General features: G+C 42.2%; 1 protein-coding gene across 1 annotated transcript in view; it reads left to right on the forward strand.

Moving 5' to 3' along the window:
* The first annotated feature begins 1,842 nt into the window (after positions 1–1,842).
* NRIP2 (nuclear receptor interacting protein 2) overlaps positions 1,843–24,776 on the forward strand; it is a 58,294-nt gene continuing 35,360 nt past the window's right edge. The window contains exons 1-2 of the mRNA XM_033953481.1: positions 1,843–2,301; positions 22,788–22,955. Of these exons, the coding sequence (XP_033809372.1) occupies positions 2,080–2,301; positions 22,788–22,955 (390 nt within the window). The 5' untranslated portion in view covers positions 1,843–2,079. The remainder of the gene's footprint in view (positions 2,302–22,787; positions 22,956–24,776) is intronic.

The following is a 24,776-nucleotide window of genomic DNA, read 5'->3' on the forward strand; positions in this document are numbered from 1 at the left end:
TGCTCATTGCTCTTTTCTGAACCCTTCTGCTCTTCTACCAGCTCCAGACTACATTTCTTCTCTCTTGCTGTACCATATGCCTGGAACAGTATGCCTGAGTCAGTATGTCAAGTTCCATCCCTGGTGGTAATCAAATCCAAGCTAAAAGCCCACTTTTTCGAGGTTGCTTTTACCCATGCCTGAGAAACTCCCTGTCTGATTAGATTGTAAACTCTACTGAGAAGGGACTGTCTCTTGAATGTTTTAATGTACAGCATTGCATATATCTAGCAGCATTATAGAAATTAGTAGTAGTAGCAGCTCTCTGACATTGTTACAATTGATTAACACTGCGTTTTACTACATGGTGCTAGAGGTTTTTAGCGTGGGCTGGCGAGGCAAATGCTTCGAATCTCATAGGAATTCTATGAGCACCAGGGAATGTTTACCTCACTGGCCCACACTAAAAACCTCTAGCACTGTTTAGTAAAAGGAGCCCTAAGGTTGCATGTCCCTTACTTCTTGAATATACGGTTTTATTCCATTTTAAAATATTTTTTTTATGTTTAATTTTCATTCTTTAACATAATATACAACATATAGTGTTAATATTTCATGGTTTTTTTACTGTGCCGATTTGTTATATTGTCATATTGTTATTGTTTATTATTGTTTGGATTTAGGCTTTTGTTGAACTCTTGATGAAGTTGCTGCCAAAACACAACCTGTGTTGAGTCCACCATCTACATCTTTACAATAAAGAGTTGTCTTTGTTCAAATCCCATTCATTTCCCTCCTGTTTCTCACTAAATTCTGTTACCTTTGTTTTGTTTTTTTTCTCAGTGAGACTCCTCTGGTTTTGTTTTGGGTGTTTTGTTGTTTGTTTGGTTGTTTTTGTATCTTCCAGGCTGGTGAAGGCGAGGATGTGGGGTTACTTGTCTTCATTATGCCATTTCCTATTTCTTTTGCCATCCACTTCATTCTGCCTCTTTATCAGTAACCTATTTCTTCTCACTAACATTGGCATTCCCTGTCCACTTTTGTCTTCTCATTCCCCTCTGTTTCCCTTGTATCACATCTCTGTCCTACAAAAAAAATTATTCCTTACTTTTACTTCCTGAGCCCTTGCTAACCAGATTCCCTCCCTGTCAGATCCACTCCTCCCTCAAGTCTGCTGCAGTGACTGTGGCACCATGTCTGAGTGCATAGCATACAAAGCATCTATCATTCAGCTTGTCATGCCTGTGCTCTGTGGTCACCAGTGGGCTTTTCATTCTTAAAATTTAAATGTGTGAGTGGTAACTATTTTTAGGTTCCACATGCCTGTGTTTAATATTATACAGTACACTAACGCGGAGGGTGGGGGGGGGGGGGGGAGGGGGAGACACTTTTCCAGCTACCGCAGTATATAAGGGTGGCTAATTTATTTATGGGAGTTACAGAGATTTCCTAAATCCTGTTTATTTTCCACTTTGTTCTTCTCACTTGCCCATCGTCACACTTTATCGATTGAAATGTAGAGATGTGACGTTCCTTATATTGGCGGGGGGAAGGGAGGGACGGGATAGAGGCAAGACACACAGTGGAGAATACAACAAATGATGTGGGTACTAAGGACATTGGCAGTGACAGGCAGCAAATCCTACCTAGAATATACAGACGTTGCTATTTCTAGAAATCATCTTCCTTATATTGTCATCACAAGGGAAGATTTCTGTAAAGACTACTAAACCACTGAAACAAGAAAGAAGCAGAGTTTCTTCCTTGCTAGCATAACCTCTTCTCTCCACTGCAATGTATTCATGACGTGAAATTTCACTACAGGATCTTCCTTCTGGAAAAGGTGGAGCCACAGTCAAGTATACCAGAGAGAGTTAAAGACAAGAGGGAGAGCAATCGATGGGGAGGGAGGAGGAGGAAAAACGATGCATAGAGTGCTTAAAAAACAACAACAACCCGCACACACATTGGTCCGAGAGGAAAGAAAGACAAAAGGGAAGGAAAACAGAGGAACTAAGGCAAAACAGGATTGTTTGGTGGGGTTGCCAGTGCTACTCGTGCGCTTTGGTGTCACCGCCAGACGCATGCTAACATCTCGCCATGAGCAGAACAGGTGGGGTGAACAAAGTCGATGTGGATGCAAGGCGAGGGGACGCGGAGGAAGGAGATTCCGACCCGAAGCGAAAGGAAGCAAACCTGAGGGATAAAGCTCTCCTGCACCAGCAGAGGCGTTTAAAGCAGGCCACCCAGTTTGTGCACAAGGACTCTGCAGATTTGCTGCCCCTGGACCAGCTAAAAAGACTCGGGACCTCGAAGGACCTGGTGAGTCCACTTAGAACCGATCTAATTCTGATCAACAAGGTCTGCAGCATATGGGAGGGGGGGGGGGCATTCAAATTTCCAGCTTCCCCTTTACATTTTGCCAAAGTTGAGGGCTATATTAAGACTTCCTGAAATAGGTAGAGGGATTATTTAGCTAAGCTTTGACTGAGAAGTTACTGTGCCATTTGAATTGACAGCATTAGAGGGATGGAGAGGAATGCAATTTCACCCTCTTTGGGTTTCTGTCTGAATTTTAATGCTATCCCACTTCTTTTCTTAGGGCTCCACAAGAACAAAGGATATTGTAGCTTTAACAATGAGCTCTAACTTAACTACTTCCAACAGTTAGTAAGGAGGAATTTCTTTAACCCTTTCAGGACCAAGGGACATATTTGTCCCATAACTTTAAAATCCTATACATTTTGATTGGGATAGTCTACAGTTCTAAATTTGATATGTACGGATTCCATATGATACTGCCTTTATGTAAACAAACTGGTTCCGACATTCATTCATTAGCGTCGTTGCCAGATTGACGAGAAGATTCACTTGCCACACTGTCCGTAAGCCAGAAGTGTGATTTTTTTTAAAAAAAATAATGATATTTCACAAAAAAAATAAATTTTTTGGCATCTGCAAGCCCTTTTTACCATAAAAATGTTGTCAAAACCACAAAAATTGGCCTACGATCCTTATGGTCCTGAAAGGGTTAACCTCCAAAGCTTTCCAAAGATTGTTCCTGTTCTTTAAAACGGGACCCCCGCCCCCCAAAAAAACAAACCTAAACCTAAACCCAAATCCCCAAATAGATGTTGATTCAATAAAAGCAGGAAGGTCTGATTCCCAGAGCCTGGCTTTTTGCTCCCTGGGTGGGTTAGGGATATTGCGGAAATGAGCCACAAAAACTATCACATGAGTAGGATCATCCCCTTCATTTTCCTCCCTGTCCTTGCCCATATCTGCTTTGCAGTGGTAACTTTTGGTGAATGTTACCTTTGTGCACGTAGTCTCCCGTCATCCCTGATCCCTCATTTTTTATTCAGCAGCAATAGCTGTGAAATTTATTTATCGGGGCTTTTTAATTGTGAAAGTCTGGCTGCTGCATATACTGCATATGTAATAATACACACACATATTTTTTGCACCTTGCTCTTAACTGGGCTCTCTTCTTCCTAGGTCAGGAGTGTCAAAGTCCTTCCTCGAGGGCTGCAATCCAGTTGGGTTTTCAGGATTTCCCCAATGAATATGCATGAGATCTATTTCCATGCACTGCTTTCATTGGATGCTAATAATCTCATGCATATTCATTGGGGAAATCTTGAAAACCTGATTGGATTGCAGCCCTCGAGGAGGGACTTTGACACCCCTGTCCTAGGGGAAGCTGCGGACTGTCTTCATAGTGTAACAGTCTGCAGTCATAGCAAAGCATAGCTGCATAACGGAGTTTAGCGGTATATAAGAAATAAATTACATTACATATTCTGCAGTCATAGCAAAGCAATCGGTCCTGACAGCCAAACTCAAAGGACCATCAGTGCACACTTTTATGTTCCTTAGGAAGCACTGCACTTTTCAAACAACCCATTTAGTTAGCTATGTACCTGGATAAATGATTTTTGGAAATTGTCATTAAATACTCACCAGAGTTTAATATTTAAAAGTGATCAGTGATCAGTGGCGTACTAAGGGGGAGGCGTGGGGGGGGCAGTCTGCCCCGGGTGCACGCCCATAGCGGTCCAGAACATCCTGCCCTACTGTTGAAAAATACCTGCACCTCGGCGTGGCTGCCGGTGCACCCCCTCCGATGTACTTGCTCTGGAGCAGAGTCAGCAGCCGCACTGAGGTGCAGGAAGGTCTCGCGATGAATACGTCTGCTGGCTCTGCTCCGGAAGAAGTAAGTTACGTCGGAGAGGGTGGACCCGGCAGATGCAGGGAGTTGCAATGACTGCATCTGCCGGGTCCACCCCCTCCGACGTAACTTACATCTTCTGGATCAGAGCCGGCAGACGTACTCATTGCGGGATCCTACTGCATGAAGGGAGAGGAGGCAGCAGGACTTATGGTATAGAAGAGTGGTGGAGGGAGAGAAAGGGGGTAGGGTGGTACTGATGGAATTGTTGTGCAGGGAAAGGGGAGAGAGGCATAAGGGGAAAGGATACTGGATGTAATTGGATTGGAGGGAAAGAAAGGGGGCAGATGCTGATTGAAGGGGGTGGATGGAGAGAGAAAGGGCAGACATTGGATGGTAGTGGGGAAAGTAGAGGGGGAGCCTATGCTAGATGGAAGTGTGGATGGGAGAGATAAGGGAGCAAATGCAGGAAGGAAATGGGAGGAGAGAAAGAGGGAAGAAGATGATGGAAGTGGACAGAGAGAAGAGAAGGTACTAGATGAATGAGAGGGTAGTAAGAACGTAATCTAGATGGATGCAGAAAATAAATTGAAAAGGAAAATGAGGGAAAAAAGGGAAAGGGATTGCAGAGGAGAGGTGTGGGAGTGGGGAAGGAGAGGAGAGAGATGCCAGACCAATGGGAATGAAAAGAGAGATGGAAGGGGGAGGCATACAGTTTCTGGAAGGGGCTTAGAAGGAGAGAAGATGCCATATAGGGACAGAGAGACGGCAGACAGTGGATGGAAGGAAGAGTAACAAGAAGATGAGGAAAGCAGAAACCAGCGAAGACAAAGGTAGAACAAAAATTTTCTTATTTATTTATTGCTTTAGGAGACATGTGTCACTGTTTCTGTGGTGTTGCATTGTATGCAGAGTCCAGCTTCTTGCTGGTTCAATTTAACATTGGTCTATGTATTTCTATTTTATCCCCCCTTCTACAAAACTGTGGAGCGTTTTTTTAGCGCCGGCCGTGATGGTAGCAGCTCTGATGTTCAGAATTCTACCTACCATGGCTAAAAACCACACTATAGTTTTGTAAAAGGGGGAGGGGTTAGTTTGTGATTACATAATAGGTGAAGGTGTTTTCTGTGTTCTGTGTGTTCGAAAAGACATGGTTTTCTGTTAGGATTGACTGTGTAGGATTGATCTGTACTAGTCTGGCTTGTTTAGTTTTACAATGGGTATATTGATGTTGTACTGCTCACTGCAGTATGTAAGATGCTGCCTTTTCCTAGGTACTCATGTGTGACATGTGGCTTGTTACTAAAAATCATGTTTTTCATACATAAGTTAGGTACGCCACTGAGTGTGATATCCCTTTAAACATTTTAAAAAGATTGTTCTGGGAAGGGTAGCCTTGGAGTGATCAAGATTGTTAAAGCTAATTATCAGAATCTCAGGGATGGGGACAGAAAGGTTGAGGAGTTGCAAGGAAATAGGTTTACCTAGTGTTCCTAATACTTGAACTGAAGCACAGGACATCTAAATTTGTCACGCCTGAGGCTCTGATAACAGTGAAGTGGCTATTGGACAAAATAACTTTGTCTACTATACATACTGCCTTCCTCTTGCGGAATTCTGGGTTCATAGTCTGTCACGCGTGAGACACCAGCGCGCTGACAATTCGGCACAAGAAAGAAGCGCGCCGCTGAAAAACTTAATTTTAAAGAGCTCCGAAGCGGAATATGAGTGGAGAACCCCCCCCCCCCCCACTTTACTACATAGTGTTCGCGCTGCTGTTGGGTGGGGGAGTTGGACCCTGCATTATAGAGAAAACGGAACTTTTTCCGATTTTGTTTGGGAAAAGTTCCGTTTTCTCTATAAATTTGGGGGGTTGTACACCCCCCCAATGGCAGCGCGAACACTATGTAGTAAAGTGGGGGGTTCCCCACTCACACCCCGCTTCGGAGCTCTTTAAAATTAAGTTTTTCCAAGGCACACTTCTTTCTTGCGCCGAATTGTCAGCGCTGGCTTGTCGGCGCGCTGGTGTCTGGCGAGCGATTATCCCATCACCGGAATTCTGTGCATCTGCAGCATTGTCAAATTTGCATAAAATTCCCCTTTTGTGTTAAATTCTGCAATTGCTGCCCAGAATTATGCAAAGGGACCAGGAGTCAGTGACAACTGGCACTGGTGCCCTCCATTGCTTTCCCTGCAACTCTTTATCACCTCTCTCTCACCACCACACAAGCTGAGAAGAGCAGCAGTGCATCATGCCCAGCATTTCTCCTTTTCAGCCTGGAGTTTATTGCCAGACTGGAACCACGGGACTCTGTAGTGTCCTGTTTACTTGAACTTCAACAGAGCAGGAGGAAAACATGGCCTCGCAAAAGAACATAAGAAGTGCCATCTCCGGAACAGACCATAGGTCCATCAAGTCCGGCAATCTGCACACGCGAAGGCCCCGCCAGGTGTACCCTGGCATAGTTTTAGTCCCCATATCACTCTAAGCTTCTCATAAGGAGATGTGCATCTAGTTTACCCTTACCTATGTCACTTTATGCCACTCTTAAGGAGATGTACATCTAACTTACCCTTAAATCCTAGAACGGTGGATTCCGCAATTACCTCTTCTGGGAGAGCATTCCAGGTGTCCACCACTCATTGCGTGAAGCAGAACTTCCTGATATTTGTCCTGAACTTGTCCCCCCTTAGCTTCAGTCCATGTCCTCTTGTCCGTGTCACATTGGACATTGTAAATAACTTTTTTTCCTGCTCTATTTTGTCGATTCCTTTCAATATTTTGAAAGTCTTGATCATTTTCCCTCGCAGTCTCCTTTTCTCAAGGGAGAACAGTCCCAGTTTCCTAAGTCGTTCTTTGTAATCCAAGTTCTCCATACCTTTTACTAGCTTCGTTGCTCGCCTCTTCACCCTCTCCTGCAGTTTTATATCCTTCTTTAGGTAGGGAGACCAGTGTTGGACACAGTATTCCAAGTGTGGCCTGACCATTGCTCTATAAAGCGGCATTATAAGTTTCTCTGATCTACTCGTGATTCCTTTCTTTATCATGCCTAACATTCTATTTGCTTTCTTTGCCGCCGCCGCGCATTGCGCTGACAGTTTCAGGGTCCTATCTATCAGTACACCCAGGTCCTTTTCTTGTTCGCTCTTACCCAGAGTTGCACCTGACATTCTATACTCGTGTTCCTTGTTCTTTCTGCCCAGATGCATTACTTTGCACTTTTCCACATTAAACTTCATCTGCCACTTCTCTGCCCATTTCTCTAACTGACACAAGTTCCTCGCTATCCTTCTGTGATCTGATTGCCCGGCATAGCTTTGTGTCGTCTGCAAACTTGATGATCTCACTGGACGTTCCTTCTTCCAGGTCATTGATGAAAATATTGAATAAGATGGGCCCAAGTACCGAGCCCTGGGGCACACCACTAGTCACTTTCTCCCAGTCTGAGAACTTCCCATTTATGCCCACCCTCTGCATTCTGTTCTCCAGCCATTTGCCTATCCATCTCAGTATGTCTCCCTCTATTCCATGGCTTTGTAGTTTCTTGAGAAGTCTTTCATGTGGAACCTTGTCAAACGCTTTCTGGAAGTCTAAGTATATTATATCCACCGGTTGTCCACCATCGATTTGTTTGTTCACTGTCTCAAAAAATTGAAGTAAATTCGTCAAACATGACTTCCCTTTCCTGAAGCCGTGTTGACTGGTTTTCATCAGGTCATGAGTATCCAAGTGCCGGACTATGCTATCTTTAATCAGTGCTTCAACCATCTTTCCAGGGACAGACGTAAGACTCACAGGTCTGTAGTTGCCCGGTTCTCCTCTTGATCCTTTTTTGAAAAATGGCATGACGTTCACTATCTTCCAGTCATCCGGTATCTGTCCAGTTCTAATTGACAGGTTGGCAAGGTTTTGCAGTAGTCCCCCAATTTCTACCTTCAGTTCTTTTAAGACTCTCGGGTGAATTCCATCCGGTCCAGGGGATTTGTCACTTTTAAGTTTGTCGATCTGGTAGTATATCTGGTCCAAATCCACTTCTACCGTGGTGAAGCTGTCCTCTATTACTCCCTTGAACACTTTCACTGTTTTGGATATTGATGCGGTGTCCTCCTTCGTAAAAACAGACGCAAAGAAGGAATTTAGTCTGTCTGCAATTTGTTTGTCTTCCTTGATGTACCCTTTTCTTCCCAGGTCGTCCAAAACAGAACAATACATATTAACTTACAATATTAAAAAAATTACGATTACAAACTATAGTTTATGAGTCAGTTTTTGTTTATTTTCATACACATCTAGGGAAGGGTGAGGGGGGGGGTTATTTCTGTCATAATTTTGACCTTTGAGTATTTACAGTTGGGGTGGAGGGATGATGGGAGGGTATTATTAATTTGAAAAGGGTAAGGTTATTGGGAAAATATATGTTTCTGTGTTTTATTGAATAATCATTGGGTGGGTGGGAGAAAATGGTTGGTTATGCATATTTGTAAGTTGAATGTGCTTTTATTGTCTTATTATATGTTATATATTTGTGCATTGCACTATTGAAGTTAGGAAAATCAATAGTTTCAAGTTTCAAGTTTATTAAGGTTTTGATTTGAACGCAATATCAAGTAATTTCAATGCGTATAACAATAATAATTTGGGGGGACAAATGAAAACCATTTAAAACAATAAACATACAATCTTATCCATAATTATTTAAAGATACATAAGGAATACAAGGATAAACTACATTTGTTTAAAAATAAAAAAGAAAAACCAAAAAGAAAAACATTTAGGGAAGAACATCAGGAGGGGTATTAAAAGATTTTTGGTGAAACTTGGTCTAAAAGTAATTGGGGTTTTTTTTTTTTTTTTTTATAAAAAAGACTTAATCTAAATGAGAATAGAAAAAATCAAGAAAGATTGTCTGATCTAAGCTTCATATGCATCTGAAAACTTGGCTTTTTTCAAAATTGTGATCTTTGTTTCCTTCTATATTATCCCTATCCCTATTGTATTTTTTCTTTAATTTTCTGTAAACCGTGTCAAGCTCTATTCTTATAGAGAAGATATGTTATATAAGCTTAAGGTTTAGTTTAGTTTAATTATAGAAAAATATAGCTCAAAGGAGCCTCAAAGGGTTACTCAGGAGGAGGAGATGAGAGAGAGAAAGACACTGGATGGAAAGAGAGAAGAGACAAATGTTTTATAGAAGAGTAAGGGGAAGACAGAAGGCAGATACAATGGTACCTTGGAATTCGAACTTATTCCTTTCCAGAACCCCGTTCGAGTTCCAAGACAATTTTTCCCATTGAAAATAATAGAAACTGGATTAATCCGTTACTAGGTCCCACAAACTCAGGTTTTCAAATAAATTTAACAGTAAACACACTGGATTTGTTTTGTAATTCTTTATTCATAACACTCTCAAATATTAACCAATGATAATACAGTACAGTAAAGTAATGTTCAGTACAGTAATGTAAAGTAACCAGTGATAACGAATCATGATGTGGAACCTGGAACAGGAGAGAGATTATTGTTTGGAAGGCAAGTCACTTTTCAGATTAGCATCAGGTGGTTCAGGTGGAGATAGAATGTGAAAGCATATGTTACCAGGCAGGTGTCTGCATTCTGCTCCTTTTTAGGCTCTTTGCCAAGGTACCACTTGTAGAGGGCTTGGGGCCACCTTCCATGTTGGCATCAGGTAGTTCAGGTGTCTGCATTCTACTCCTTTTTAGGCTCTTTGCAAAGGTACCACTTGTAGAGGGCTTGGGGTCACCTTTCATGTTGGCATCATGTGGTTCAGATGTCTGCATGCTGGTGGTGTCTTTTGCGAACCAACATTCCAAAGTGGTCTACTGATGGCGACCTTTATGAACTTTTTTAAGATGTTCAATGATGTTATCATTGAATAAGTTAACACACATGTTAACAAGGGCTTTATCGGGGTGCCACTTCTCTATGACTGCATGTATTTTTGACCAAATGCTGAGCAGACCCTTGATTTCAGCAGTGGGTATGGTACCTGCGTCTCCCTCTTCCTCCCTTGAAAAAATTTCTTCTGCTACTTCTTTCTGCTGGTGCTGGTTGAGGTGCTGAAGGTCTTCCGTTGTCAGCTCTGTCCTGTGATCATCCACTAATTCGTTGACATCCTCTTCACTGACTTCCAAACCCATGGACTTGCCCAGAGATACGATGTCAGGAACAACAGGTGATTCCTCAAAGCCTTCAACGTTCCTTTCAGCAACACATTCTGGCCAGTGATTTTTCCAGGCAGAGATCAATGTCCTCAAAGACACTTCCCTCCATGCTTTCTCAATGATTCTTAGGCAATGGAGGATATTGTAGTGATCCTTCCAGAACTCTCGGAGAGTCAGTTCCGTTTCATTTGTAACTTCATAACATTTCTGGAACATAGCCTTGGTGTACAGTTTTTGGAAGTTTGAGATCACCTGCTGGTCCTTGGGGGGCAAAAATTTTATCTTGATGAAGCTATATTCACCCATCAAGTTATCCTCCAGCCCTGGTGGATGTGTAGAAGCATTGTCGAGAACAAGGAGAGCCTTTATCAGGAGGTTTTTCTCCTGCAGATAAGCCTTTACACGAGGAGCAAACTCCTCATGTATCCACTCAGTGAAGAACTGCCTGGTAACCCATGCTTTCACATTCGATCTCCACATAACATTAAGTTTGCTCTTAATGGTATTATTCTTCTTAAAGACCCATGGGTTTTCTGAATGATATACAAGGAGAGTTTTGATCCTGCAGGCCCCACTAGCATTACAACACACCAACAGAGTAAGGTGGTATTTCATTGGCTTATGGCCTGGCACAGACTTTTTCTTCCTTTGAGATGGATGTTCGCCTGGGAATCTTTTTCCAAAAGAGGCCAGTTTCATCACAATTGAACACTTGGTTCAAAACATTGCCCTCACTGATCACAAACTCCTTAAACTCCTTTACAAACTTTTCAGCTGCTTCCAAATTAGAATTGGCTGCCTCCCCATGTATAACAACGCTATGGATCCCCGTCCTTTTCTTAAAGTTCTCGAACCACCCTCTACTGCTTTAAACTCCTCCTTTTCATCAGTAGTGTCAAGCAAGCCTTTCATTAGATCATTGTGAAGAACCTTGGCTTTCTCACAAATGATTGTCTCAGAAATCACATCACCAGCAAGCTGTCTTTCATTAATCCAAATACAGAGCAGTTTTTCCATCTCTTCCATACTTTTTGATCTCCTAGAGATCAGTGTAGTAACTCCTTTGGCCACATCAGCTGCTTTGATAGGTTCTTTATTTGTCAAAGTCGTACACACAGTCGATTTAGGCAACCCAAACATAGTAGCGAGATCAACCACACATGTACTGCTTTCATGCTTAGCAATAAGCTCTTTCTTAAGCTCTAACAGCTTTCCTCTTGCTCTTATTTTCTGCTGGACATATGGCTAATATACATGTAAATGGCCTGAGGGCTGTATAGGAACAATGCGCTGTGGCATAGACAACAAGATTGGGCTCCCACTAGCATAGACAGCAAGATCGGGCACCCCTGGCATAGACAGCAAGATCGGGCCCCTGCCAGCATAGACAGCAAGATCGGCAATAGCAACTGCAAGCAGTGCTCAGCCCAAAGCTTCCCGCTGACGCGTTCCGCGGAAACAGGAAGCTGCGTCAGAGGGGAAGCTTTGGACTGAGCAATGCTTGCAGTTCCCGTATGTTCGGATTCCAAAGCAGCATTTGGATTCTGGGGCAAAATTTTTTTTAAAAAAAGTTTGGATTCCAAGTTGTTTGAGTTCTGGGGTATTTGGATTCTGAGGTACCACTATACTGGATGGAAGAGGGAAAGAAAGAGCAGATGGTGTTGGGAAGAGACAAAGATGGGAGATAATGGAAGAGGGAAGTGAAAGTGGGAGATGATGAAAGTGGAGGAGAGACAAGAAAGGTTGCCAACACTAGATGGTAGATAGAAAAGAGGAAGATATGGAAAGAAGGGGAGAAAGAGGGAGCAGTTGCTGTATAGAAGTGGGGAAGATAAATTCTGGATAGAACAGAGGAGAGAGAGGGCAGATATTGGGGGGGAGGGCAGGAAGATAGAGAGGAGAAAGATGATGGGAGAAACAAAAGGGGAGATACTGAAAACCAGAAACTGATACCAACACAATTGAAAAAAGTAAATAGCCATACAACAAAGGTAGAAAAATAATTTTATTTTTAGTTTAAGATAGTGTGGTAGCTATATTTATAAATACCGTATTTTTCGCTCCATAAGACGCACCCTAGATTTAGAGAAGGGAAGCAAGAAAAAAAACATTCTGAACCAAATTCGCCCTGCCAGGCTCTTCACCCAACCCCACACTACTTGCCAGGCTCTGCACCCTGTCCCCCCTCCCTGCCAGGCTCTGTACCCTGTCCTTCCTCTGGTGATAGGCCTGGACAGGGCACAGGGCAGGCAGAGACTGGGCAGGCAGGCCTTGTAGTCTTGTGGCCGGAAAGCAGGCCTAGTGGCCTAGTGACAGGCAGGCAGGCAAGCCTAGTGGCAGGGAGGCAGGGTCCCCAATGCCCCGGCAGGGCCCCCACCCCGGGGCAAGCAGGCAGGGAGGGAGGGCCCCCCACCCAGAGGCAGGCAGGGCCCCCCCTTACCTTAACTCCTCTGGTGGTCCAGTGTTGTAGGGCAGGAGCTTTCACCCCTGCACTTCCCTTCTGCTTTCTCCCAAGCGGCAGCGGCAAGAATGCAGGCGCAAGTTTTTCACTTCCTGCCTTATCCCGCGCCGCTCTGCCAATGGCTGCCCCAGTTTATTAAAAATTTGTTGTAAACGCAATGTCAAGTACTTCAATGCGTTTGACAATTTGAGGGCGTGGCGCAGGACAACAAGGCAGGAAGCGAAAAACTTGCACCTGCCTTCTTGCTGCTCTGACTCTGCCGGTGCCGCTCAGGAGAAAGCAGTGCTGGACTGCCAGAGGAATTAAGGTGGGAGGGGGTTAGTTAGTATTCGCTCCATAAGATGCACCTTTATTTCCACTCATTTTTTTGGGGGGAAAAAAGTGCGTCTTATAGAGCGAAAAATACGGTAAGTAAAAATATGTAGAAAATTGAATTAAGGAGTAATCTTTTTATTGAATTAATCATTACACCTATTTGACTAATTTTTCTTTACATGTACTAATATTTGCCAACATTTGCTTATTTCTTTTTTTTTATAAATCTTTATTGATTTTTAAACTTTGACAATGCAATACAAATATCTGAACATAAATAGTTCATAAAACATATTATTAAACATACAATTTATACTTAGAACAATCATTTTCTCCCCCCCCTCTTACCAAATTACATTACATTACATTAGTGATTTCTATTCCGCCATTACCTTGAGGTTCAAGGCGGATTACATCCAATCTAAAACAAGAATTACATTTCAACTTTGAAGTAATAGATTAAACGATAAAATAAAATTTTAAGGGAGAATTATGGGTTTTAGATAATGTTTGGTAACTAGAAAAATTAGAGAGTACTAAGGGTTTATAGAGTGTTGGATGTTGGGTTCGGATTGTTGTGCTTGATAGGTTTAACGTGTTTTTTGAAGAGTATGGTTTTAATTTCTTTCTTGAAGGTTTTGTAATCTGTGGATGAAGATAACAGAGTGGTGAGTTGTTTGTCCAACTTAGCTGCTTTGGAGGCTATTAGGTTGTCATAAAGTTTTTTTATTTTGACATTTTTGGATGGTGGGTAATAGAATAGTGAATGTGTTCTTCTGTGTCTGATTGAGGAGGATTGATTTAGTCTGTTATTCCAGTAAGTTGGGCTTCTTCCGTTGATAGCCTTGTAAAGTAAGCAGTAGAATTTGAAGTTCACTCTCGCTTCTATTGGAAGCCAATGCGAGTCATGGTATGCCTCTGTGATATGGTCATATTTTTTTAGTGAATAGACAAGTTTCAGGGCTGTATTCTGCACCGTCTGCAATTGCTTCATCATGGTTGCGGGACATGGTAGGTATAGTATGTTGCAGTAGTCCAGCATCCCAAGGATTAGAGATTGTACCAGTAGTAGGAATTGCTTCTTTTTGAAGAATGATCGGATTATTTAGTTTACATTCATTTATATATCTTTTACATGGGTTAGTGGTATTAGCAGATGAGGTAAGTACAGACCATATCTGGTGACAGGATACATAGGCTTCAAAAAAGTAATCAACACTAAAAAGGGGTGGGTGGGTGAATGAGCAGGATATGTACTTCATTGTTTAAATAAAAAGGTGTTAAAAGCTTCCCTTATCACTCTCAACCAGTACATGGCAGTGGGGGGTTGAGCCTTCATTGTCTCAGACAGCTAACTTCGTTAACATGATTAAATGACCTCTTCCCAAACATCAAGTTTTTGATTACCTCCAGCATAGACAGAGACAGAAAACGTATCCTTTCAAATGTGCCCTTTCAATCGTAATTCTTCCAATTTCGGGTTACCATTTGCATGGTTATCCCGGTCATGATAAGGAAAAGACATTTATATCGATCCATAGGGGGCTTAGCATGTAATAATGTTCCACATATGACCGCCTCATATGTCAGTGGAATTGATTCCAATATGCCCCTCAGTGTTTTAATCATGAATGACTATGGCCAGCACAAAGAAGCAGGTGTAGCTTTGCCTTGTTGGGCAAGCTGTTTTGACCATGCAGATCTTTGTCTGCCATCATTAATTACTGTGTTTAATGTGTTTGCTTATTGATGTTTCAGCTGTAGGCCCAGAATCTTGAAGAAGTTTGTTTTTTTTAATAGTGCTGAAACATTTCCAGGCTTTGAATTAAGGTTTAGTTACTTTTGAAGCTGAATATTTTGAGCTTGTTTGTATTCCTTGCTTTTATTTCAATCTTATGTATTGTTGAGTAACTTGCCTTACCATATCATGGTCCTCTTAATACAGGCTGGTTTGGTGTTAGCTGTTTGTTGCTGAGCTACTTAAAGAAACTGTGCCAAGATTAATAGTGTTGTTTCCTTTCAGCAAACAATAGAAGTAAATAATTAATAGGAGAACTGGTGAAGAAAGAAAACAGCATCAAAAAGAAAGCCTTCTAAGCACTCATCTCATGACTTATTTATGCTGAAGCCAGGATTCAGTACAGCAATAAAGTGATGACATTAGAATGCTGGATGACCTTTACTGTTGTTTTGGCTGAAAGAGTGGGAGCCTCATTAATGAAATATTTGCTTATCTCATCTACCTTTGGGCTCCTTTTACAAAGGTGCGCTAGCAGTTTTAGCGCACGTTTAGCGCATGCCAAAATGCCGCGTGCGCTAGCTGCTACCGCCTCCTTTTAAGCAGGCAATCATTTTTCAACTACGGTGCGCTAATCTTTGTGCGAGTGCTAGCGCACCTTTGTAAAAGGAGCCCTTTGATACCCTTGATCACAAAATACTTTTTCATGGCTAGGGTGGTGGATGCCCAGAATGCTCTTCCGTGCAAAAACAGTATCAAAAACTAGAAAATGGGTTTTCAAATGAAACGTCCTACCCATCATAAGAACATAAGAAGCGCCATCTCCGGATCAGACCTTCGGTCCATCAAGTCCGGCGATCCGCACACGCGGAGGCCCTGCTAGGTATACACCTGGCTTATTTTATAGCCAACCATATCTTTATATGCCTCTCTCAAGGAGATATGCATCTAGTTTGCTTTTGAAGCCTAGGACTGTCGATTCCGCAATAATCTCCCCTGGGAGAGTATTCCAGATGTCAACCACTCTCTGTGTGAAGCAGAACTTCCTGATATTAGTCCTGAACTTGCCCCCCCTTAGCTTCATTTCATGTCCTCTTGTCCGTGTCAAATTGGACAATGTAAATAATCTTCTCTGCTCTATTTTGTCGATTCCTTTCAGTATTTTGAAGGTCTCGATCATATCCCCACGCATTCTCCTTTTCTCAAGGGAGAACAATCCTAGTGTTATAAGTCTATCCTCATATTCCAGTCTCTCCATACCCTTCACCAGTTTTGTTGCTCGTCTCTGCACCCTCTCCAGCAGTTTTATATCCTTCTTTAAGTAGGGAGACCAATGTTGGATGCAGTATTCCAAGTGGGGTCTGACCATTGCCCTATAAAGCGGCATTATAACTTTCTCCGATCTACTCGAGATTCCTTTCTTTATCATGCCCAACATTCTATTTGCCTTATTTGCCGCTGCCGCGCATTGTGCCGACGGCTTCAGGGTCCTATCTATCAGTACACCCAGATCCCTTTCTTGTTCACTTTTTCCCAGAGTTGCACCTGACATTCTGTACTCATATTCCTTATTTTTACTGCCTAAATGCATTACCTTGCATTTCTCCACGTTGAACTTCATCTGCCATTTCTCCGCCCATTTTTCTAACCGACACATGCAAACAAATTATAGAAATATTGGGTAAGTAGGAAATGAGATATATCTTAATTGCTAACAAAATTTACGAATATTCCAAATCAAATAGTATGTCCAAAAAATGTGCACTAGAAATATAAATTTATTTAAAGATATCCCACTTTGTTAATATATAAAACTAGGAGGTGTGGGGTCCGGGCTGTCTCCCACAGATATTAGTCTGGTGTGTCCCCTGTAACTTGGGGAACTCTCAGGTCTAGTTTTACCAGGTTTAGAGTGTGGCTTTCTGGATAACACTGGTAAGTAAACTTTTCTTTCTTGATAATTACATTACATTACATTACATTAGTGATTTCTATTCCGCTTGTGCCTTGCGGTTCTAAGCGGATTACAAGTTAGAAGACTGGACATTTCCAGGAGCGTTATAGTACATAGAATCAAGAATGTATCAAGTTACAAATGTTAGTCTGGATATTTCCAGGAGAAATTGAAGCAAATAGTAAATAATAATAGGTTGTAGTGATGAATAGAGATAATACAGTCGGGATACTGAAGTGAGTTGTACAATGTTGAGGTGTTGTAATGGTGGTGATGGTGGTGTTCATAAGAGTATTTTCTAGTGCTATGGTGAGGTTTTGATGATGGGAAGTGTTTTTTGAAGAGATGAGTTTTGATTTCTTTTCGGAATACTTTGATGTCTGTTGAATTGATCAGTAGATTGCAGATGGTAGTGTCAATTTTTGCTGCCTGTGTCGCTAAAAGGCTGTCGTATAGTTTCTTTCGTCGAGTGCCATTGAGAGGGGGGCGAATGAATAGGCTCTGAGTTCTCCTTAATCTGTGTGAGAGGTTACGGTATAGTCTGTTGTTTAGTAAAGTGCAAATGTCAGAATGGCTTCAGTTCCAAAGCTTTTATTGTAAATCATAGCAATACTCTGCTGCCGCCACAGCAAGCAACAAAAACACAAACTCCTTATGTGAGACAGTATATGAAAAATCAGGCTCTCAAACAAAACATGATATATCAGAGTACAGTGATGCCTCGCATAACGAACGCCTCGCACAACGAACGCTGCACACAACGAACTTCATGTCTTGATTCACACAACGAACTTCGTTTCACACAACGAACTTCACACAATGAACTTCGTTTCACACAACGAACTTCATTTCACACAACGAAGTCGCCCGAGCTGCCGATGTATTGCATCCTTCCGCGCAGGCACTGCAGGCAGTCGTTAGTCACTGCGCTTAACTGCCCTCTCTCACTGTATACAGTCGTCCTTTTAAGATAAACTCAATATTTTTTATATATCATGGCTTCTAAAAACAGCAGGAAGGTGATTTCTGTTGAAATGAAGCGGGAAATAATTAGAAGGAGTGAATGTGGGGTAAAACAGTGTGACCTCGTCAAAGAGTTTGGCCTCAGCAAGACCACCATTTTCACCATTTTGACAAATTTATCTTTTTTTATGTCATCTTAGCATATTTTATGCTGCAGAACGAATTATTTTTTTTAACATGTATTGTTATGGGAAAACGCGTTTCACATAACGAACTTTTCGCATAACAAACTTGCTCCTGGAACGAATTAAGTTCGTTGTGTGAGGCACCACTGTATCTGTTTCTGCTTAAAGGAATTTAAAGGTGGGAAAAAGAGCTTCCGAGCTTCCAAATGGCCACTTCCAGGAAACTCCTGGTTCAGCAGGTTGTTCAAACCAAAACAGCTTGTCCGTTGGCTACTGCTCTTAAATATATTAGTATCACACTCTGCTCTTTCCCTGCTCAACAAGATAGCTAAGTTCAAACTAAAACACAAAAGATTGGCATTCGCCTTCAGTTTTCACATTCCCTGCTACTCTTCCCTTTTCAGGGCAACTCATGTGAACAGCTGGTAACAAGTGATTTAATTAGCTCCAGCAGCCTGCACTGGGCTCCAGCAGCAAACGTTCCTCACTGGTATAAGGCAAATGAAATCACAAACTCTGCAATAACACATGCAGCAGTCCTTTCTTGCAGAGTTTCCTCAGAAAATGTTCAGAACTTCCTTCAGGTAAATAAATATTCATAAAAAAAAAAAAAAAAGAAAGAGTCCTTTTCAGGTTTAAAGCCACAGGAATTATTCAAAGCAAACTCGCAGACTCACATTTACACCAGCTTAAATCCTGATTCTTGGAAGTCCATACACTCCACCTTTGCAGACTGAGCTTTTGTTGGCACAAAGGTGTCTATTTCCCATCTCCATCTCCATCTCTGGAGAGAGACGCATTCTCTCTCTGACCTCTCCCAGTCTCTCAGCAGCATTTAGGCTTTTACCATGCTCCAAACTTCACCCCCTCTGCTGGTCTTGGGGAAAGGGTGACAGCTTTCTGGCTGATTGTCTCAGTCTAGAAACAGGGAGCTTTCTCTAGCCAGGATTTTCAAAAATTCACATTAAAAAGTAACGGTCTGTTAAGGCAACCATTTTGATACCGAATCTAAAAACTCGAGACATTCTTAAAAAATCTTGCATGCAAATATGATCAGCAGATAGCAGCGAAGGTTTCCTACATTCCTACATAAAAAACAAACCACACTCTCCTGCTGCCCTTGTGTTGTGATGCAGCGGGAGAGATGCCCATTCTTTCTGCTGCATCACAACACCCCTTACCTAACATCCTGGCCATGACCCTCCACCCAGCAGCAGGAGAGATGCACACTCTCTCCTGCTGCAAATAAAAAAATAATTTAAAATAATCCTGACTGCCCCCCCCCCCCCCCCCGCAACAGGAGAGATATCTACTCTCTCCTGCTAGTAGTGACCCCCTCCCCCTTACTTAAACAGATGAGCTGGCAGGACGCAGACGGACATCCTCATTTCAGCTGCTGCTGTATCGTCTAACTGGGCATTCCCCTCCCTGGTGCATCTTGGGATGCACCGGGGAGGGGCCTAACGCTCTGATTGGTCCAAGGTGTTTAAGGCCTCCCTCCTATCAAAGAAAGGAAGAAGTGTCTTTGCCGGCAGGCTGGCTAATCTACTGAACAGGGCTTTAAACTAGAAGTGATGGGGCAGGGTGATCAAAGCTTCCAGGTGAGTATAAGCCCTCAGGTAAGTAAATCACTGAATACTTCTACACGGATGGGAAAAAGGGACAATGTCTGGAAAGCGGTATACAGTATAATCTCATAATGGACTTCAAGGGGCCTGGCAAAACAGTCCGTTATATCCAGAGTCGCATTTTTTAAAAAACTTTATTTAGGTCAATTTGAAACAACGTACAATCAGTGAACAACAGTCACTGCACAAGCATATCAGCAACATCAATAACAAAACTCAGCAAAACATTGGTATGACACGAAATGATTGCAAAAACAGAACACTAAAAGATGTTCTAAACTAAAGCATTGTGTTGCACTGTACTGGAAAGAAAAATAATCTGTCATTTTCTTCTGGGTTGCATTTATTTCATATGTTTTAGTGATGTACGCATTTTGATACTGTATCACCGACACGCCGCACACCTTGTAGGCAGAGCCTGCATGTCCATTATAGCCGAACAAAACTACAGCTAAAAGCTGCTCTGGGGACCAAATTGTTTGTCCGTGATATGCGAAATTCTGTTATATGCGAGTCCGCTATAAGCGGTGCTTTTCTGCATGTTCGTAAAGGCACACGGCCGGGACTAGTGGACCTCGTCCGCTATAGACGATATTCCATTATAAGCGAGTCCGTTATAATGAGATTATACTGTATAGGAATGCTCGAAGTATGGGAATCAAGATTCTGGATCTAGAAGCTGTGATGGAAGAAGAGGAGTTGGATATAGTGGCGATTACGGAGACGTGGTTCACAGAGAATAATGACTGGGATGTAGTTATACCGGGCTATAATCTGCTCAGGAAAGACAGGGTAGGAAGAAAGGGAGTGGGAGTAGCGTTATATAATAATAATAATAATAATAGCTTATATACCGCAATACCGTGAAGTTCTATGCGGTTTACAAAGATTAAGCAAAAATACAAATTGATTGACTTTAAGAGGGGAGGAAGAAGAGGGTTAATAGAACAGGAAATCCATTTTTGAGGAGAGAGTGATCAATAGAACAAGTTAATCGCTATAGAGGGGAGAGAGAAGAGAGGATCAGTTGTCTAGATACTTTAGGAACAGGTATTATTATCGAGGCAGACAATCGGCGAATTAGCAACTCCCAAGGCGGGTTCCAGGAACAGAGTGTGGATTTACAAGAAAGAAGATGAGTTAAAGATGTTAAAGATCATATTAAAGCCACACAATTACAGGATTTGCAGGGCAAGGAAGAGGCACCTTTGGATCAATTTGGAAAGAGGGAATGGTGAATATATTTACATTGGTGTGATACTTCATTGGTGTGATTTAAGATTTGAAATGAATAAAGATTTAAAAAAAAAAAAGTAGTCGCTGAGAATATAAGGAATAAAAGGTTAGCTTTCATAAACTACAAAAGAATCTCAGAAAGTGGAAGACAGGCAAAAATATCTGGAAAAGTTAACAGAGGCTGGTCGTATAGTCAGGAAAGCAAAGATCCAAATGGATGAAAAAATAGCTGACACGGTAAAATGGGGAGACAAGACATTTTTTTAGTCACAGGAAGAAGTGCAAAAGTGGCATTGTGAGACTCAAAGGTGAAGGGGAGGAATATGTAGAAGCTGATAAAGAAAAGGCCGAATTGCTTAACAAATATTTCTGTTTTGTGTTCACGGCTGAAGCGCTGGGAACAGGACTGCTGAAGACAAACGTGAATAGGGATCATGGAGTAATAGACCCTGATTAATTTTCAGAGGGTTGTGTTCGTGAGAAGCTAGCTAAAATAAAGGTAGACAAAGCGATGAGGCCAGATGGTATATATCCGAGGGTGCTGAAGGAACTTAGGAAAGTTCTGGTAGCTTTGCTGACTGACCTTGTCAACAAGTCTCTAAAGTCGGAAGTGATACCGGAAGACTAGAGAAGGGCAGATGTGGTCCCTCTCCACAAAAGTGGAAGTAAAGAAGAAGTAGGGAATTACAGGCCGGTAAGTCTGACTTCTGTGGTAAGCAAATTAATGAAAATGCTTTTAAAACAGAGAATGGTGAAGTTTCTGGCATCCTGTGGATTACAGGACCAGAGGCAACATGGATTCACTAGAGGTAGGCCTTATCAGACAAATCTGATCAATTTCTTTAACTGGGTGATCATACAATTGGATAGAGAATATGTGCTAGATGAGGTGTATTTAGATTTTAGCAAAGCCTTTGACAGTGTTCCACACAGACGTCTAATAAATAAACTGAGTGCCCTCGGGATGGGAGGGGAGAGAGAACAGAGGATCAGTTGTCTAGATACTTTAGGAACAGGTGACATAGGTATGAGAATCCTGATAATTAAATACAGAGACCACTATCTTATTTATTTTCATTTTGGAGGTGGAAATAAACAGAGGGAGGGTTAAGGAGGAATTCTCCCTTAATCTCTCCTGTACAGAGCTGGGAACTTTTTAAAAACCTATAAGGGCCAGGGAGCAGCTTTAAATCCCCACATGGAAATATAAAGTCCCATATATGTATTCCTTTTATGAAATGGAGAGTACACATATAGATTTTTTTTTTTTACCTGCCCAGGCCATGCCCAATCCTTACATTTTGGACAACACAAAGGAATCCAACGAAAACTGCAGTATCACCAGCCAAAGCAAAAAACAAAAACCAAACTGCAGACTCCTATGTACCAGATACAGGCAATGTTTATTATACCAAATATTTTATGCAGTTGAAAATACCACCTTATAACAAACCAAGGGACCTGACACGATCTACTAGTTTTGCGTCGCACACTCTAAGTGGAGAAGGATACCATACAGGCGGTTGTTTTATACCTTTTATTGCGGTTTACTTTATACCTTAGCAACCATGGACCTCTGAGGAAGGAGTGTTTTCCAAAACACGGACCGTGTCAGGTCACTTGGTTTGTTATAAGGTGGTATTTTCAACTGCATAAAATATTTGGTATAATAAACATTGCCTGCATCTGGTACATAGGAGTCTGCAGTTTGTTTTTTAAATCCTTACATTTTTACATATGAGCATCCACGTGTATATTGTGCCCTTTCTGAAATTGCCTTTTACATTAGAATGTCATTTTTACATGTAAATATCAGAAAATCTGTGTGAAAATTGTGAATAAGTCTTCTAAAGTAACTTCCATTCTACAGTATATCAGAGCCAAGATCATGGCTATTATTTCTAACTATCTGTATAATGCTCCTAATGTTCAAATATATTTTTCTCTTTCTATTTGTGTGTTATGTGGAGCCAGCAGCCACACAGTGTGGTTCAACGGCGCCTCCTAGAGGGGAACTTGAGCAAACTGTGTGATGAGCACAGAGACCAAAACATAAGGACCCAGTCTCCACTGGTATGGAGAAAGGAAGCTGAGGGAGAAGAAAGCAGGAAGGAACCTACACAACTTCTCATACCCTGTAAGGTAAATAATCTCAGTGATTGTATAGGGATATGAGGTGTAATGCCTTAGGAAACCAACCCTATATGAGAGTAATTTTAATGTTCTTAATAGGTTTTATAAAATTGCCTCAGGAGTTCCATGTGTAACCTTAGAGTACATACCTGGATATGGTATTCCACATTACATAAACAAAATTTCTAATTAGGTAGGACTAGAGCTGATATTGATGTGCACCAGGAGGCAGATTTTTATTCTCTCCACGCATGCAAAAATTCAAACTTCAGAGCGGCGGTGACTTTTGGTGACAAAAATCAGCAACTGGTCCGGGGGTGTGATACAGTGCCAGCACTGTTAAAAGTGTATCTTGTGGTGTGTGTTTTGACTGTAGCTAATGAAAAAAAAATTACATGATTCTCATAAATTGTAGTTATTATTATTTTTTAAGTGGGAGTGGTAAAAGCTCGCTTCTTGAGTATGTGTATTATAGCCCCACTCAGCAGTGGGAGAGATGCCCACTCTCTCCCGCCAAATACAACCTCGCCCCCGGGCAGCAGGAGAGATGCCCACTCTCTCCTGCCGCAAACAAAACCCCCACCGCAAACAACATCTCCCCGGCAGCGAGAGAGATGCCCAATCTCTCCTGCTGCCAACCAACACACTCCCAACCCTCCTCAGCAGCGGAAGAGAAACCCACGTTCTCCTGCCACCACGTAACACCCTCCCCAAGACTCCGACAATCCCCGTCCTCTCCCCCTTACATTACTTTAGATGGATGGCTGGAGGGATGCCTACTCCCTCCAGCCAACTGGCCCGCCTCTTCAAAATGGCAGGCCTTTCCCTCCCTGGTGCATCCTAGGATGCACCGGGGAGGTGCCTGAGGCTCTGATTGGCCTAGGTTGTTTAAGGCCCTTCCTATGAGCGGGGCCTTAGTCATCTGGGCCAATCAGAGCCTTAGGCTCCTCACTGATGAATCTGGGGAAGGGCCTAAGCCTCTGATTGGCCCAGATGCATAAAGCTCCTCCCATAGGAGGCACAGTGGCATCAGCTCCTCCCGTCTTCTGCTGGTTACTCCTCTTTCTATTCCGGCTAGCATCCTTCTGGCTACAGCCACCGGCTTTAGATCCTCAGACATAATCACCCCAAGGTTCCTCTCTCCATCTATGCTTATCAGCCTCTTACCTCCCAGTCCATACAGTTCCTTCGGATTTCTACCTCCCCCCTCAATGCATCACTCTGCACTTCATCGCATTGAATTTTAGTTGTCGGACGCTAGACCATTCTTCTACTTTTGCAGATCCTTTTTCATATTTTCCACTCCCTCCGAGGTGTCGACTCTGTTATAAATTTTGGTATCATCCACAAAAAGGCTAACCTTACCTTCTAACCCTTCAGCAATGTCGCTCACAAACATATTGAACAGAATTGGGCTTAACACTGATCCTTGAGGCACTCTACTACTCACCTGACCCTCCTCTGAGCGAATTCCATTTTCCACCACCCTCTGGTGTCTGTCCGTCAACATATTTGGCCCTCATAGACAAATAATATTGTATCATGCGATAATGCCACATGATTTTCTAACAAACCATTAATTTGGCCCCAAATTGATTTCCAGAAAGCCATAATATATAAAAGTTGGGAAAATTTACCCCTCCCTCTGTAATTGGTTTTTGAAGAGATACTAAAGCAATTCTAGCCTTTTTGCCCAGCCAAATAAATTTTGTAAGAATACAATTTAACTTTTGATAAAAGGACCCCTGAAAAAAAACAGGTAACATACCCATTTGATAAATCACAGGCAGAACCATCATTTTAATAGTTTGAACTCTCCCCCATCAAGAA

Source organism: Geotrypetes seraphini, chromosome 7, assembly GCF_902459505.1.
Source record: "Geotrypetes seraphini chromosome 7, aGeoSer1.1, whole genome shotgun sequence".
In the NCBI taxonomy this organism is placed as follows: Eukaryota; Metazoa; Chordata; class Amphibia; order Gymnophiona; family Dermophiidae; genus Geotrypetes; species Geotrypetes seraphini.